At 42.2% G+C, this 16,001-nt stretch overlaps 2 protein-coding genes across 5 annotated transcripts in view; both read right to left on the bottom strand.

Annotated features, from left to right (window-relative positions):
- Peli1 (pellino E3 ubiquitin protein ligase 1) overlaps window positions 1-16,001 on the bottom strand; it is a 54,822-nt gene that overhangs the window by 3,091 nt on the left and 35,730 nt on the right. For 2 of the 4 annotated variants that reach the window (XM_087583529.1, XM_087583531.1), the window contains exons 2-5: window positions 8,139-8,278; window positions 3,222-6,269; window positions 2,794-3,109; window positions 2-199 (exon numbers count right to left, since the gene is read on the bottom strand). In XM_087583529.1, coding sequence (XP_087439655.1) covers window positions 2-199; window positions 2,794-2,802 — 207 coding nt within the window. In that variant the 5' untranslated portion in view covers window positions 2,803-3,109; window positions 3,222-6,269; window positions 8,139-8,278. 4 annotated transcript variants of the gene reach the window in all.
- Window positions 10,788-16,001, bottom strand: part of LOC148001475 (uncharacterized) — a 41,094-nt gene continuing 35,880 nt past the window's right edge. Inside the window, exon 2 of the mRNA XM_087584698.1 lies at window positions 10,788-10,825. The gene's annotated coding sequence lies outside the window, so the exon portion shown is untranslated. The remainder of the gene's footprint in view (window positions 10,826-16,001) is intronic.

Raw genomic sequence — 16,001 nt, 5'->3', positions numbered from 1 at the left:
CCCCAAGAAAGATGTTTTTTGATGAATCAAATCCTGCAGCATAAATCCGAGCTGTAAAGGGAGGATTGCGTTCACAAATGATCCTACAGGCAAACCTCGATATAGTGCTTTGTACGGACTGCGTGTCGGAATTACTCTGACTTCCAGGAACTGTGTCAGTTACCACAAAATCAATAGGACTTTCAGTTGACCGGCCAATCTAAAGGGGGAAAAGAATTTAATATAAAACGAGTCAACGAACACCATGGAATCCATTAAGAAAGGATAATGTAAAAACATGAAGCCTCTGAAATTCCTAAAGCTCAAACTTAACAATCCTTCACTGTGGGGACATCTACACCTTTGAAAGCTAACCCTCACACTCTTTGCTTCGGCAGTCACCTCGGGCATAGAATTAAGTGGGGGCACATGATGGAATGTCTACAACTCAGGGAATAAAGAATCCAATGTGGCCCAGATTCCTAGACGGCGCGCGGCTTTAACCCCGTAAGGCGGCAATGTTATCATGTTTCTACCATAAACTACCCACCTTAATGGAACCCCCTGCACATGAGTAAGTCTAGAGCTCTCGCTGTGGACAGCACTGAGTCCAAGCCAAAGTGCTGCTGTGTGCAGGAGCTGTGTCAGCACTGACCGGTCACTGGCTGTGCACAGCCTTCTTGGAGTCTCTGGGGAGTCTCCATCTCTTCTCACTGTGTCACCAGCTGCCAGTTCTTACTGTTGGCTGTGCTGGCTTTTAGCAACAAGCCTCTCCTCCAACCACTTAGGCTGATAAGGATTGAGACATCAATAACTAAACTCCAAAGCACAGTCCACTAAGCCTTCACTGGCCATCGTTCAGAGGCCATCGTTCTTTAACGTATTATAACACAGCATTATACAACTTAATGATGCACACAAAAAACACCAACTCTCTACAACCATGATGCCTTTGAGTGTGTGTGGGAGAAGGCAGGGTCTAGCTATACAGTCCCTAGCTATACAGGGTGGCCTAGAACTCTACCTCCTCCTGCCTTAGTCTCCTGAGTAGCTGGGATTACAACTCTGTACTATAGTGATAGTGCATATTTTCTATTTTTCCACAGGAGATAGAAGTTGACACAAGGTTTGCCTTAAAAAAAGTCAATCCAAATTAATTTCCTGGTATTTCTATGCACCATATTCTAGAGTCGTCAATCTACCACATTTCATACAGTTTCTCTGACATCCGATCTTTTCCCCTCGCATGATGCCTTTGTCTTGGTTGCTGTTCTACTAAGTGTGGTGAGGAAGCACAGGTTACAAGACTGAGGAGACTTCCATGTCCCTTCCTCCCATCAGCAGTCTGCACTTTGCACTTACACACTAGGGCAGCACCTACAGTTAGCCGACTGGAATCTGAATTTCTACCTGACAGACTGGATGGGAACGCTCATCTCAGTATGAAGGCAGCTATGATCACTTCTCAAAGATGAGCTAATTTACTATTAACAGACTGGCTTCTTGGGCCTCACAGAGCATGTGCAACTTCCTATAGGGATGCTGCATGTAGAAACTAATTTCTGATACTAGAAGATTAACTCAGGAAAACAAGGAGCCCATTACAAAGAAGAAGTAAATAAATACAAGGGACTTTTGGAGTTAAATTTCAAATCTATGACCAAACAGCTATATATCATCTTGATATTTTAAAGAGCTAACCACATATCTTAACTGCTTGTTGATTGGATGTGGCTAATGTTTACTATCGCGTTATTTACCAGGATCCATTACCCAACCTTTCATCACTAAGGATGCTGTCTATTTAGTTTAGTAAAAACAATGAGAAACAAACATATTCTAATACTAACTGTAAAGATTCTTTAAATCTATGGCTCATGTACAGGGTTAGAGGAAAGATCAACCTCAAAAAAATATTTTGCTAATATTTGAAATTAAATATGTCTCTGGGCCTTTTCATTGAGTATTATGAAGAAAAATGAAAAAGGTGATTGGGACAATAATTTTAATTGAATGATAGTTGATTCTAGTTAGGCTTCTTTAGAAAATCTAATATTGATTGATTCTACTATTGAAAAAACAAGAATGTATGTCTTCAGGCTTCACTGCTCTATAATCAGGATATAAAAATAAATACCAGTACCAGATTGGTTCTGAGAATGGGAGCCAGACAGAGCTTTATTATACCAGGAGTTCTGCCCAGACATGTGCTAAAAACCAAACCCCTACAACGATGTCAACAGTGAGAGATTACCTGTGATTGCTGCTGCTCAGAGACGAAGGGGGGAGGTGGTGGCCACACACACACAACGCACAGACATGCACGCACAAACACAGATCTGTGGAGGAGGAGGGCACGGAGGCACAGAGTAGCTAAGAAATGTTTACCAGGTCCCAGGATTCCTCCCCACCTCTCTTTTCTTTTATATTTTATTTTTATTTTATTTATATTTTATTTTGTGTGTATGTACGAGTGCCTGCATGCACATATGTGCACCATGAGTATGCCTTGGAGGCCAGAAGAGACATCAGATCTCCTGGAACTGGAGCTCCAGGCAGTTGGGGGCCTCCTAATGTATCGGATGCCGGGAACCCAGGTCCTCTGCAAGAGCAGCTAGTGCTCCTGACTCAACCTCAGAGCCCACCTTTAAACCACACTACAGTCATGTTTAGATATGAGGTTTAAAAAAATCAACACATATTTTAAACATACAGCATGAAAGCATAGTATTTAATCTGATCATAGCAAAGTCACCAACAACAGATTTTTTAACCTTTTTACTTTTAAAGAAAAAAAAAATCATGTTAGAGTACCTGAAACATATCAGTGTTGCTGTCGTGAGTATATTCAACCACCACTGTCTGGGCTCGAGATAAAGTATACGATATGCTATGCTGGTCCTTGTTGCTTATTGCCTGGGAATGAAAGGGTTAACAGCAAATATTAGCAGTCAATCAAATCAGAAAAATCTCTTCGTTAAAGGAAGATAAAATATTACACACACACACACACACACACACACACACACGCACGCACGCACACGCACACACACATGTATTTCCCTTCTGTAATTTAGGTTAACAGGCAAGAAACTCTATATAACTTCAATTGTTGAGGGACTACAGAATACTTTTTTTTTTTTTTTTTGGTTCTTTTTTTCAGAGCTGGGGACCGAACCCAGGGCCTTGCGCTTCCTAGGCAAGCGCTCTATCACTGAGCTAAATCCCCAACCCCAGAATACTTTTTAATAGTCATGGAACAAAAACATAAATTTAAAATTATTAAGAATCTGTGTTTCTCTTAAAAGCACTTTAAATTCTAAGGGAATTAGTATCAAATACCACGTGGACACAAAGCCAACGCCCAATATTTCTCTGTTAAGGGGAAAATTCAAAATCTCAAGAAAAAAAAACTTTTATTTTTATATATTTGGTTGTTGAGCCTAGCCTTTAATGGCTGAGTCATCACTCCAGCCCAAAACTTTTATTTTTAAAGTGACATAAAATTATATATACAGTTAAGGTAGAATTATCAGTTCATTGTCTAGTCCTACAGATTACAGGGGCTTTACCTATGCTAGACCAGACACAGAAATGTAGAGGGCGATCAAATAGTACATGGAGAGATGCATCTCCAACGGCTGTATTTTTGACTTATCCAAAACTGAACTGCTCTCCTAGAAGCGCTCAGTTTTATTTCAGGTGTTCCCATGGTCATGAGTTGAAGACAATATTGGAAGAGGAAAACCTGGTTATTGCACAAAGGAGGTTGCAGAAGAGGAAAACAGTTAAAAGGAAACAAGCGTGACTATACATAGCAAAAAAGGGAAAATGCTCGTTTTTGCTTTTTAGCTAATCTGTAACAGTTAAGGCCTTTTGAAGTTCTAATATTTTTAAGAAAATTATTTTTCAAACATCTAAAGGTAATAAATACCTAAGCACCAACTACCTGGTTTTAAAATGCAAATTTACCATCTCTCTTGTTTGTGCACTGTTTTGAGACATCTCTGTATATAGCCCTGGTTGGCCCTGCTATGTAGACCAGGCTAGCCTTGAATTTACAGAGAACCCCCTGCCTCTGCCTCTGCCTCCTGAGTGCTGGGATTGAAAGTATGAGCCACTGTACTGGGCTTCTGCCTTTTTGCTTGTTTGCTTTGAGAGTGCATCTGGCTGTATAACCCAGGCTGGCCTTAAGCTTGAGATCTTGTGTGTCGGCTTCTGTAGAGATGACAGGCACGTGCCACCACACCAGCTCTCGTCCCATCTATTAGGTTTACTGACTGTGTCTGTGTACTTCAGGATGACCTGCACCTCACTATGCAGTGCAGAATAGCTTTGAACTCTGGATCCTCCTGTCTCAGTTTCCCATGTGCTGGATTATACAGGTGTGGACAATCAAACAGACTTATGCTTTTTTAGAGTTACATTTATTTATTTGTGCATGTGCGTGTGTGTGTGTGAGAACACGGGTGGTGCACACACGGGTGGGAATCAGTGCAGTTTGTGGAAGTCAGTTCTCTCCTTCTGCCATGTGGGCTCCAGGGTACAAACGAGGTAGGCCAGGTTGACTGAGAAGTGCATTAACATAGGAGCCCTCTTGCGTCAAGAACGTAGCAAGAACGTAGTATAGATAATTTACAAGCATGGTGTTAATGTTTTACTACGTATTTATGCATTCATAAGTATTTATAATTGTTCCACACTTTAAAGCCTACACAATCCTGCATTAAGAGTATACATTTTCAAATAACTGTTAACTTCTGGAATTTTCTTTAGAGAGCAAGGGACAGGGTCTTACGGTGTTGCCCATGTTGATCTAGAACTTTCCATCCCTCTTTAGCCTCTTAAGGACTGAGATTACAGATGTGTGCACAAGGCTAAGAATTAGCTTTGTTGCTGTTGTGATCAAACACACAGGACATCACACATGCTAGGAAATAAATAACCCTACCATGGAGTTACAGCTTTAGTTCTGAAAGTTAGTTCTTAATTTCTAAAGAATTGTTGAGTGTTCAAGCTACATTTTTTTTTAAGTGGTCACACCTTTTCTTATATAGATCAGGGAAAAGAACCACATCTGGGTAAGCCGGAGTCTCACTGAAAGTCAGGGTTGTGATGTAAGAGACTGAGGATGCAGAGACAGGAGATACCTGGGCTCACCAGCCAGTCAGTGCACTGTGATCAAAGCCCACCAGCTTCAGTGAGACCCTGACTCAAAGACCAGGATGGAGAATGAAGACAGCAGTGTTGGCTTGTGCCTGCACAGGCACGTACACAAACACTCACTGCACACACGCATGTGCACGCACAAAGGGAGAAAGGACTTTAGAGGTAGATTATGAACATCTCCCTTGGTACTGCATAGCTCAGAGGCATTACTTTATCAGTGATGTTAGTGACTGAGTTTTAGTACACAGGGCCCAAGGACTGCAGTCTGTGGCAGACACTTCAGAGCAGCCAGACTGAGCCACTCTGTCCTGAACACATTCCTTCTCCACAGAGGATCAGGAGGGGGCACCTTAGAAACAACAGTCCTTCCTCTCTGGCTGAAATCTAATCAGCCTCAAGGACAAGGCACCTAACACAGTAACATATACCAGTTTAATGCAGCTCATTTAACCTAACAAGGACCTAACACAGATGTATAATGTCTATATACATTCTGGGGCTACTTAGCTATTGATAACCTCTAGAAGTCAAGGAACTCAACTCAGTTTGTGCTATAAACTGGAAAGAGAGAAATTCCAAGACAAAATGAAGATTCAAAACTTCCTCTACTTTCACAGTGCCTTAAAGGTCTAGCCTCTAAAACTTGGTGAGGAAATAAAACAGGGCTGGGAGGACTGACTGACAAGGCCTCGGGGGTGAGAGGTTACACTGTGGGCACCACTGAGAATGCACTTCCGCTGTACATGGTGCTGGGGTAAAATCTCAGCATGTATACGCCAAGAAGAAAATGAAATCAGAGGCCCAGAGAGCCTTGAGATGAGAACACTTTCCATTCCTACCTGCCTCTGCTCTGTCATTAAAAGGGATGGGGAATTCCATATGTACAAACAAAAGGAAAATCTGAGACAGAACTGGGAAGCACTAGAGAACACAGACCACACATGGGAACATTTCAGTTTTCCAAGGTAACCTCTTTAGAACGTTGTCTTACCTTGGCGGCCTGAGGAGTGCATGCAATGTGCACGGTGCTAGGCTTCACCCCATTTGCCTTAGGTCTTTTAAACAAAGCAAACCTACTTTTCCTCCTTCCTCTGTCGCCGTTTGGGAGAGACCCATTATACCTGATAGGAAAGGAATATAAAACAAAGTTATAGTTTGCCTTACATGTACATTCAATTCTCAGTTAATTACCTCAGATTCCTTCTCGAAACTGATCTCCAGACCAGCTTGGGTCTGAATCAAAATGAGATTTTTTTCTTGCTATGTTTTGAGCCACAGACAAAATTAAAACCAGCTTTAAGTTATTTATATAAGCAAGGACTGAGTAACAATGATCCTTGTGACTATATATTTTAAGGTATATTTTTTGCAACGGTAATTGAAATACAATCTCCTTTGATTGTGAACCCAACACCTTCAATGCTAAACTTTTGAAACCAGCGTGTCTGGACTTTTCCTAGCTGCCCGAACAGAGGAACACTGATGAGCTGCCAGCTCCTGTCCACCTGAGTTCTAGCCCAATCAGAGGCCACACCTACGCCTGCTGTTTCAATCTTCTAATCATTGCTCTAGAGCACATATAAATCTCGATAGCAAACAAGCAAGAAATATAACTAAAACAACTGGGCAAACTGAAAACAAACCGAAACATCTGGGTATGTACCGCCACCAGGAAGCACCGAACTCCACCTCACACATCAGTCAGTCCTACACTCAAAAGCAAAAACAAACAAAACCTGCTGGATTAAACAGGCATAGAGCACCTCATTTCCTCAAGTCCCCGAATGACACTGGCAAACCAGAATACGAATCCAAGTATGACTGCCACATATGACAGAAACTGAGTCACCTGGCAGGAGGGAGCCTCAGACTGACCTGTGGGCATTTCTTGATTATTGATACAAGGTTGTCTAGAGGCGTTTGAGAGGAATGGAGTAGAGTCAGTCATGGACCTTAGCAAGACATGATTATTGATACAAGAGGAGCTACCCCTGGGCGGGTGGAGCCACCCCTGGGCTGGTGGTCCTGGGCGATGTAAAGCTACCTTCTGGCCTCTGTGGGCATCGGGCATCCATGCAGACAAAACACCCATACACATTCAGTTAGATTTTTAAAAGGTCATAAATAAACAAGAAGCTATAATAATCTGATTCTCAAAAGCATAACAAAGTCTAGAGAGCCAGACATTTAGGCAAAAAAATAAGTACCAAGTGGATGGGAGATTCCATAATTTTCGGTTTCTAGACTTCTTAACTAACAGACTGTATCTACATTTTACAGTTATTCCAGGTTTAGATTAAAATAACTGAATCTCCTCTCCTTCACTCTCCAGATTGCTTTTCTCAGAGTTTAAATGAGTGAGGTGACTGTTGAAACAAATGTGTTTACTGCTCCCTGAGGTCTGTTTACCAAGGAGTACAAGCAAAGCTGGTCCTTATGCACACATTAACACTACCTCAGAAGGCAAAAGAACAAATATACACGGAGGCACACAAAACTACCTGAAGCAGGAAAGGGAAAGGGTCTTTGGTAGTTGGCCAAGTAGCTAAGGAAAAGTTATCAGAAGAAATGCAAACTCTTTTTCTAGAGTAAGGACAAGGTAAAGCTTTTTCACATTTCCATGTGGCTGCTTATGGTCCAGAAGAGGGTGCTAACATCTTCTGGACCTGGAGCTGCAGGCCACGCTGAACTTCCTGATGTGGGTGCTGGACACTGAGCTCAGGTCTGCTGGGAGTTAGGAATCCTGAGTGGTGTGACCATCAGTCTCTGAGCCGTCTGTCTGTCCAGCCCTTATGCAGCATGTCAGTGCTTACAAGAATGGCATAAACATGGTCACTAACGTTCTTCTAACTGCTAACACTGTAGGCTTTACACTCCGTGGGACACAGTGAGGTACAAATTCTTAAAAACAAAATAACAACAATTCTAACCCACAGACCAAAATGACCATGTTAAACTGAGTTCTATGTGTCATCATGCAGAAATCTTACCCTAAGACAATGAGTTCGCCATATTTTACTGGGGCTTTGGAAGGATGATTTTCTTGATCAGGAGAAAACATGAGCTTGGCTGTCTTTCTCAAATCTCTGTTCACTGGTCAGGAGCCTTGAGACACCTTTTGCATTATTTCCTAGAGATAAAAAGGTTTTATTAGTAACATGAAAAAGAGTATTTTCCAAGTCTTCACAAACACATCGTGAAAATCACACGGAATACCCGGCACGTGATATTCCCTGACGATGGTTCTGTATTTGACACAAACAGATTAAATGTACATCTGTCTGCCACTTTACAGAATAAAGTTGTCTATTTCCCTATTATTTCTACAAAGTACAATCAAAGACCATGGATAAAATGATGTAAGCAGACATAGAAAGTGTTTTCTAAGTCTGTTGGGGGAGGGGGGGGGCTGGCAAGGACGCTCAGCTGGTAAAGGTGCTGCGCACTGAGTAGGCCCCAATGACGGCGTCTGAGCTGGGACCCCGCGTGGTGAAGGCAAAGAACCAAGTGCTGTAAACATGCACAGTATGGTACATGTGGGCACATAATAAATAAACATGAAAAATATGTAAGAAGATATAAAAAGCTGAGAGAGGCAGAACAGTAGGAATTTCGGGATCTAAGGAACAACAAGATAGTAAATTCTCTGTGCTCTTTGGCTAATATATGCCAGATGGAACCGAGGAAGCCAGCAACCTGGAAAAGTGAACTAGTACAGACAAGAGTGAAAACATGCTTCCTTTTTGAACAATTAAGTGTCAGTTTGGCAGAGAAAAAGTGCTGACTCTACCTATTCTACTGTACCCAAATACTACAGAAACTGCCCATTCTCATCAGCCAGAGCTGGGTGTAGAGTCTTGACAACCATTGTAACCACAAAAGAGACTGAAAATCAAAGTAGGATGGTGTCATGCAGGCTTGGGAAGGAGCCAAGGTGCTTACCTAGGTGCACAGGCCACTTTGGTGGTCAGTCCTAGTGACAGCTTTGGAGACCACACAGATGAATCTCATTTCCACATGCACTCGGCAGTAGTAAGAAGGATACTTCCTGAAATCTGCCAACAGAGGTTCAGTAGGGAACCTACACTTTATCTCTGTCAGTAACAGACAGACAGACATCCAGGATGCTGACGAAGCAGTGTCAGGAAATGGCAGCACAAAGAATATACAGTCTCAAAAAAGAATTTGAAATACCCAGGGTTCAACTTAAGATCCCAACATACCAAGAACTAAAAAGATTTAAAGCAGAAGAGGGGACAACAGGGGACAAGACTGAAATGAGGAATCTAAGACTACCCAACAGAGTTAGACGCAGCCATGATAAAACCTCCAAGAAACAACTGCATCTTGGACAGTGGGGATAAAGTACAACGTCTCGGACACAAAGTGGAAACCGCTAAACCAAGGCAGATTAAACTGCGGCAAGGGCCCCCGAGGCAGGCTGGACAGAGGAGGCAGAGCCTTCTGGTCAGCCCAGAACTAACTCTGCATCACTGCAGCCTAAGAAGAAAACGTGCGAACCACCGCAGTGCTCAAAGAAATAATGCCCGACACACAACAAACCCGGGCTGAGAAAGCACAGATTCATGAACTAAACAATTCTGTCTCTACATAACCCAAAGGTCTCAGCATCCTGATAAAAGTTCTAAAGATGGAAATCAGATAAACAAAACAATAAAACAAACAAAAAGTGGTATTTTATCTACAGTGAAGAAGCTATTAGAATGATAGCATAAAATCTCATAAGAAACCACGAGATCCATAAAATAGTGGCTTAATATATTTAAATTATTTATTTATTGGAATTAAAATGTAACACATCATTTTCCCCCTTCTGTTTCTTCTCTCCAGTTCTTCCCACACACTCTCTTGTAGCTATCAAATTCATGGCCTCTATTTCTCTAATTCTTGGTACATACATACATACATACATACATACATACAACCTGTTCAATCTAATGTTTGTATGTATAGTACAAACTGTCAACAGAAGAATCTGTATCCAATTAAATCAGAGGGAAGGAATTAGTGTATGTTCAAGTAGAGAAAATTTTAAAGAACTTGCCAGTAGTACTTCATAAAGGAATGACTAGACCTCTTTTATTTTCTTCAAATTATAGTATTAGCAAAGTAGATCTACTCCTAAAGTCTGAAGGTGTTACATACATATTTGAGTGACAGCGTACCACAGAGCTAGCAAGTGTTAGCCTGGTTCTAGCTGTAGCTCTTTAAGCAAAGCAGTCTGTTTTCTCTGTCTCTAAGAATAAAGGGACTAAAGTAGAATGGAGGAGATTCTGGAGCTGGGAACATAAGCAAGCACCTGGACGGGCCTGAGGACTTACTAGTAAAATGTGCACTGTGATATTACTCAGGAGAGGTTCCGGCCGTGGCTGTCAGCCTTCCTAACGCTGTGATCTTTTTTTTTTTTTTTTTCCTTTTCTTTTTTTTTTTTTCGGAGCTGGGGACCGAACCCAGGGCCTTGCACTTGCTAGGCAAGCGCTCTACCGCTGAGCTAAATCCCCAACCCCCGCTGTGATCTTTACTACAGTGCCTCATGCTGTGGAGACCCCCAACTGTAAAATTGTGTCACTGGTACTTCATAACTTAATTTTGCTACTGCTATGACTGAAATTTTTAAAAAAGATTTATTTATTATATATAAGTATACTGTAGCTGTCTTCAGACACACCAGAAAAGGCATCAGATCCCATTACAGATGGTTATGAGCCACCATGTGGTTGCTGGGATTTGAACTCAGGACCTCTGGAAGAGCAGTCAGTGAGCCATCTTAAGTCAGCTTAACCACTGAGCCATCTCTAGCCCATGGCTGGAAATTTTTATCAGTAACACTAAAGCTGCAGTCACAGGAACAAGCTCAAACTCAAGTTCTACTCTTACCTCTAATATCCTAAAGCCTAAAAGCATTCAGCACCATCAGTACTGACATACTTAAGTGATCCAAGACTAGCAAGATGTTTTTCTTCTCTTTCTCTTTCCTCCCTCCCTCCCTCCCTCCCTCCCGAGTGCTGGGATCAAAGGGGTGCGTGCAGCACCACCACCTGCCTGGGATTGAGTTTTCTTAAATACAATCAACAGACATCGAATTAGCATTATTAAACCGCAAATAAATGTGTCACAACTGCCGTTTCTCTTTTAGTGGAATTCTTGTACATACTGATGGCTGTAACAGGAATTGCTAGAATGTTTACATGAAGGCCATTGTCTATGTAACGGGTCAGCATTTTTATCATAAACTCAGTTGCTAGAGAGCTTTTGTATCCATTTCCCTTAAATATTCTCTAGGTCTTCTTCAGTCTGAGTTCTTCAAAACGAACTCCTGAGTCATTTGAGTATTTGCTGTGGATACACAGACAAAGCCTGTCCTCACCCTCAACCCCAGTCTGCTTGTTGTCATTACATTACTGAGCTGATACCGTGCATGCAGTCCTGTCCCTGTGTGATGGCACTAAGAATCTGAAACACCGCCATTCATTCTACCAAGACAATGGAAAGAATGCTATGAGAACAGCCTTGCTGAGACCTTTGTTGTTGTGTAATCAGTGGGATGAACCAGCAGCTTTTACACAGAACAGTGGGTCAGAGGGGAAGTTGGAAGTTAGCACTTCTGTGTTCTCACTGTCCTTCAGCAGCGGGGCAGGCAAGGGAAGTCCACAGCCCTTCCCAAAACCATAGGCCCCTTCCCAAAACCACAGGCCCCTTCCCAAAACCATAGGCCCCTTCCCAAAACCACAGGCCCCTTCCCAAAACCATAGGCCCCTTCCCAAAACCATAGGCCCCTTCCCAAAACCACAGGCCCCTTCCCAAAACCACAGGCCCCTTCCCAAAACCACAGGCCCCTTCCCAAAACCATAGGCCCCTTCCCAAAACCATAGGCCCCTTCCCAAAACCATAGGTCCCTTCCCAAAACCATAGGCCCCTTCCCAAAACCACAAGTACTCTGCTACCTACCCACTTCCAGATCAGCCAAACGGCATCTTCAGAGTTCTGAGGGCATATTCCATCCTGACAAGAAAGAAATTACTATTTCCCCCAAGGATAGTTCCTCTCAACTGGGGCTTTTCAGCCTGGGGATCACCAACATCTTGGTACTGTAGTGGCAGAGCCTGTACACCTTAGACATGTCAGGAGCATCCCTGGCCTTTACGCAGACGTCTGTCAGTAACGTACATAACTGTGATAATCAAAAATATCCTGTGGTACTGGGCATGGTAGTACAGGCCGAGCCTTCTCAGTACCTGAGAGTGAAGGGCAGCTAAGCGCAAGCTAGCCAGGGTGTCTCAAACATAACCACCCACCCCCACACAAATGTCACTACTCCATTCAACCACGCGAACAACCACCTCTTTAATCTTGAACTGGGAATGAGAGAATCTGATCTAACACAGGAAAGTTCCCCTATTTTAATGTGATCCTTAGAACAGAGAAAAGTACTTACAAGTACCTGCTTATTAGCATGGTGTTAACTACTGTCTTTATGGACTGTGTATGAGGCCGAGTGCTAATAGAGGGATGGTTTGAAAGTGTAGCTGCAGTTCAGTGTTTTACTAGCAGTGACTGCAGGAGGACAGGAGACCCTCTCATCTTGATAAATGATGTTAACCATCGTGTGTGTGCATTTAAAATGTCTGACAGAGTCTCTTCAAGTGTTCACAGCAAAGGCAGTGGAGTTGGGGTGACCACAGAATGAGTCCAAGGCCAGGGCTATGGTCAGATAAGGAGAGATCCTCTGGGCCTCTACTCACAGTTGTAAAAAAAATAGAAGCAAGCTTTGTTAAAGATGAGAACATCCTTTTAGTAAAAAGGAATGTCAGTTTGAACAACTCATGGGCTAGGGCCGATCTTGCCCAGAGATCAACAGAATACGAATTCGTACAGAATGCGAATTAACAAAATGCTTTCACATAATATTGTTTATTTGACTCTTAAAACAGATATAGGAGTTGAATATGAAAATCTTACTAATTTCCATTTTCTAGACAAAGGAACTGAATAGGTCAGGGACTAAAATCCATGTTAATTCAGCCCAAGAAACACCAACCTGTCTCCTCTCTATCATAACTGTGAGTGCAGTCATTCTTTTATAGGAGGAGCGTGGGTGAGGCTCCCAGCAGGAAAGCAGGCTCAAGTTTTCTAATCCACGGCTGACACACACATGAGGCTGAACAGGCTAGCTCCTTCATAAGAACCAAGATACCCTGTTATGGTGTCATTTAGGAAACTAGAAAGCATTCTGTATAAAATAAACCCCAAACGATTACAGTATAGTATAAACTAGTAATGGAAATACAACCATGACTGGTGCTTTCTGAGATCATTTGAACCTTTGTCACTTCCTCAGTGTCCAGTGTATCTGTCAACCCTAAGACCTGGTAATGACCATCAACAAAATCTTCAATAAATGTATACTTAATTTTAATAATGGAGGGGAAAAGGAACTCAAGGGGGAACACAGTATCGTATAAAAGCACATTCTTGGTACCATCAGAAAGAAAACAGAAAAGTGAGTCCCGACAGCTCAGGAAGATAGGCCCTCGCATGTGAGTCAAGAAGAAGCTGCAGGGAGAGCCTTTACGATGAGGGATAAGGGAAGCAGGGTTTGCTTAAGTGGTCATCCCTCAGACCCCAAGTCCTTGTATTCACTGTGTCACTAGAAAATGTAATTTTACAACAACCAGGAACTCGAATATATTTATTGTCCTCTGTCCATGTCTAGCCTGTATTTGGCAATTTTAGATTACTTAAATTGCTGAAGTGGTTATATATGTTTCTGAGAAAGTAAGACAGAAATCCCCCTATTAACTATTAAAGTAACAACGTTTTACAGGAAGGGAAAGTCTGGTGGGACTAAGCACTACTCTGAATACAAGCGTAGGAAAAGTAAAGGGAGTTCTAGCTCCTAAGTCAACATACCAACACCATCTGCCCCCACCCCCTTTACAATAGCTGATGCAGGGTTGTCTCTGTGCCAAGCACTATTCTAAACATTTGACACGCGTGATTTAAACCTCACAACAACTGTAAGAGATCGTAGCTACTCTAAGGCTCAATTAATAGGAAAGACCACTGAAGCAACAGCTCATACTCTACCACTGTAAATGCTGGAACACTAGGCTTAAGGTCACGGGGGTGGGGGGAGTGGGGGGGGGAGGATTACACTTGGAAAGTAAGTTAACCAGCTCAACTCTGCACACCGAAGCACACAAGGTCTGTACAGCTGGTTCTATTGTCCACCAGGCACAATCTTAAGAACGAACCTCTTAAAGTTGAGTTTTAATGTACAAGGGATAAAATTTAAGCTCAGGGAAAATGAATATAATGAATTCCCCCTAGAGCTTCAAACTATTACCAATGTAAGAAATTTGGAAGTTAGAACACCAAGTAATACATTGTATCGTATTGCCCTTGTTTTATTTTTTTAGGCATAGGAAATAATTTTTAAATAGACCATGAAAGAAAGTAGCACTAAATGATGATTCTGAGAACAACTGCTTAGAACAGCAACAACAGCCACCTTCTGTGAGTCAGAGAAATAAGGAAACATTACATTGGCACAATGCAGCTTCTCTTAGCTGTAATGCAGAATGAAATGATGTCACCTGCAGGAAAGTGGAGCACTGGAGGCCATGGTACACGAGATAAGCCACCCTCTTCCTCATGTGTGGAACTCAGATTAAAAAAATATCAATACTGTTATAAATATTTTCAAGACATAAAGGTACAAGGGGTAATATTTTGGGAAAGCTGGAGAAAAAGTTATGGGACAGGGTAACTCTGAGTAAAGTATATGATTATACATGCACAAAAAGCTGCAACAAACCATGACTTTGTATGAAGTAGATACGCTAATAATAATAAATTATGGCGGGTGAGATGGCTCAGCAGATAAAGGTGCTTGCACAAGCCTCCTGACCTTAGTTCAATCCCTGGAGCCACCTAAAGGGGTAAGGAGAGAACTGACTTCACAAAGTCGGTTTCCGAACTTTACACACGCACACACACACAACACACATACATGCACGCACGCACGCCCATGAACTATAATATTAAACCAAACTGAAGAGTAGAAATATGTAAAAGTACATGCTTTTGTTATAATGCCTTAATGTCAAAATATCTCCCCAAGGGTATTTACTAATTACCCTAGGGGAAAATACTAAATACAAAGAGGAAGAAATGAAGTAGTTACTGGTGTGGGCCTACTGATCAAGTTTAGCACTGCCTGATCAAAGAGCTGTCATCACTTTTCTTTGGTGATGCAATGAGGTATGTTGTAAAGAGCCCCAATCCAAGCACAAGAGCCCACGAAGCACATCCAAAGTGGCATGCCTACAAAATTACTACAAAAACTGCAAAGGTCTCACAGCCTCAGAAACTGAAGAAGAGTAAGACACAACGGATACATGCAACATGGGGACATGAACTGGATCCCGTGCCAGACGACACACACTGGGAGAAAGGCTGCTGAAACCATATGGTTAAGCAAACAGCACTGTACCAACAGCGTCAAGTTCCTGGTCTTGACAAAAACATCTGGTAAAGTTTACCAAACTATTTCAAAATAGACGCCGACGCCGACGCCGACGACAAAGCACCTGAAAGCAAGGTAAGCTTCTTAAAGTCAAGTCATTAAAAAATGAACTCAAGGGCAGCAAAGGGTTCAGCAAATAAAGGCACCTGTGGCCACGCCTGTGTGCAATTTCTGGGACTCACATGGCAGGAGAAAACTCTTGAAAGTTTCCCTAAATAAATATAATTCTAAAGTAAGTTCAAGATTCAAAGTCTGCTTTCACGACTGCATACAACTCACAGCTTAAGTTCTGTGTTGCTTGCAC

The sequence above is a fragment of the Rattus norvegicus genome, chromosome 14, assembly GCF_021556685.1.
Source record: "Rattus norvegicus strain SHRSP/BbbUtx chromosome 14, alternate assembly SHRSP_T2T, whole genome shotgun sequence".
Classification (NCBI taxonomy): Eukaryota; Metazoa; Chordata; class Mammalia; order Rodentia; family Muridae; genus Rattus; species Rattus norvegicus.
The sequence above is the reverse complement of the archived record's forward strand: the minus strand, read 5'-3'. Positions and strand labels throughout refer to the sequence as shown.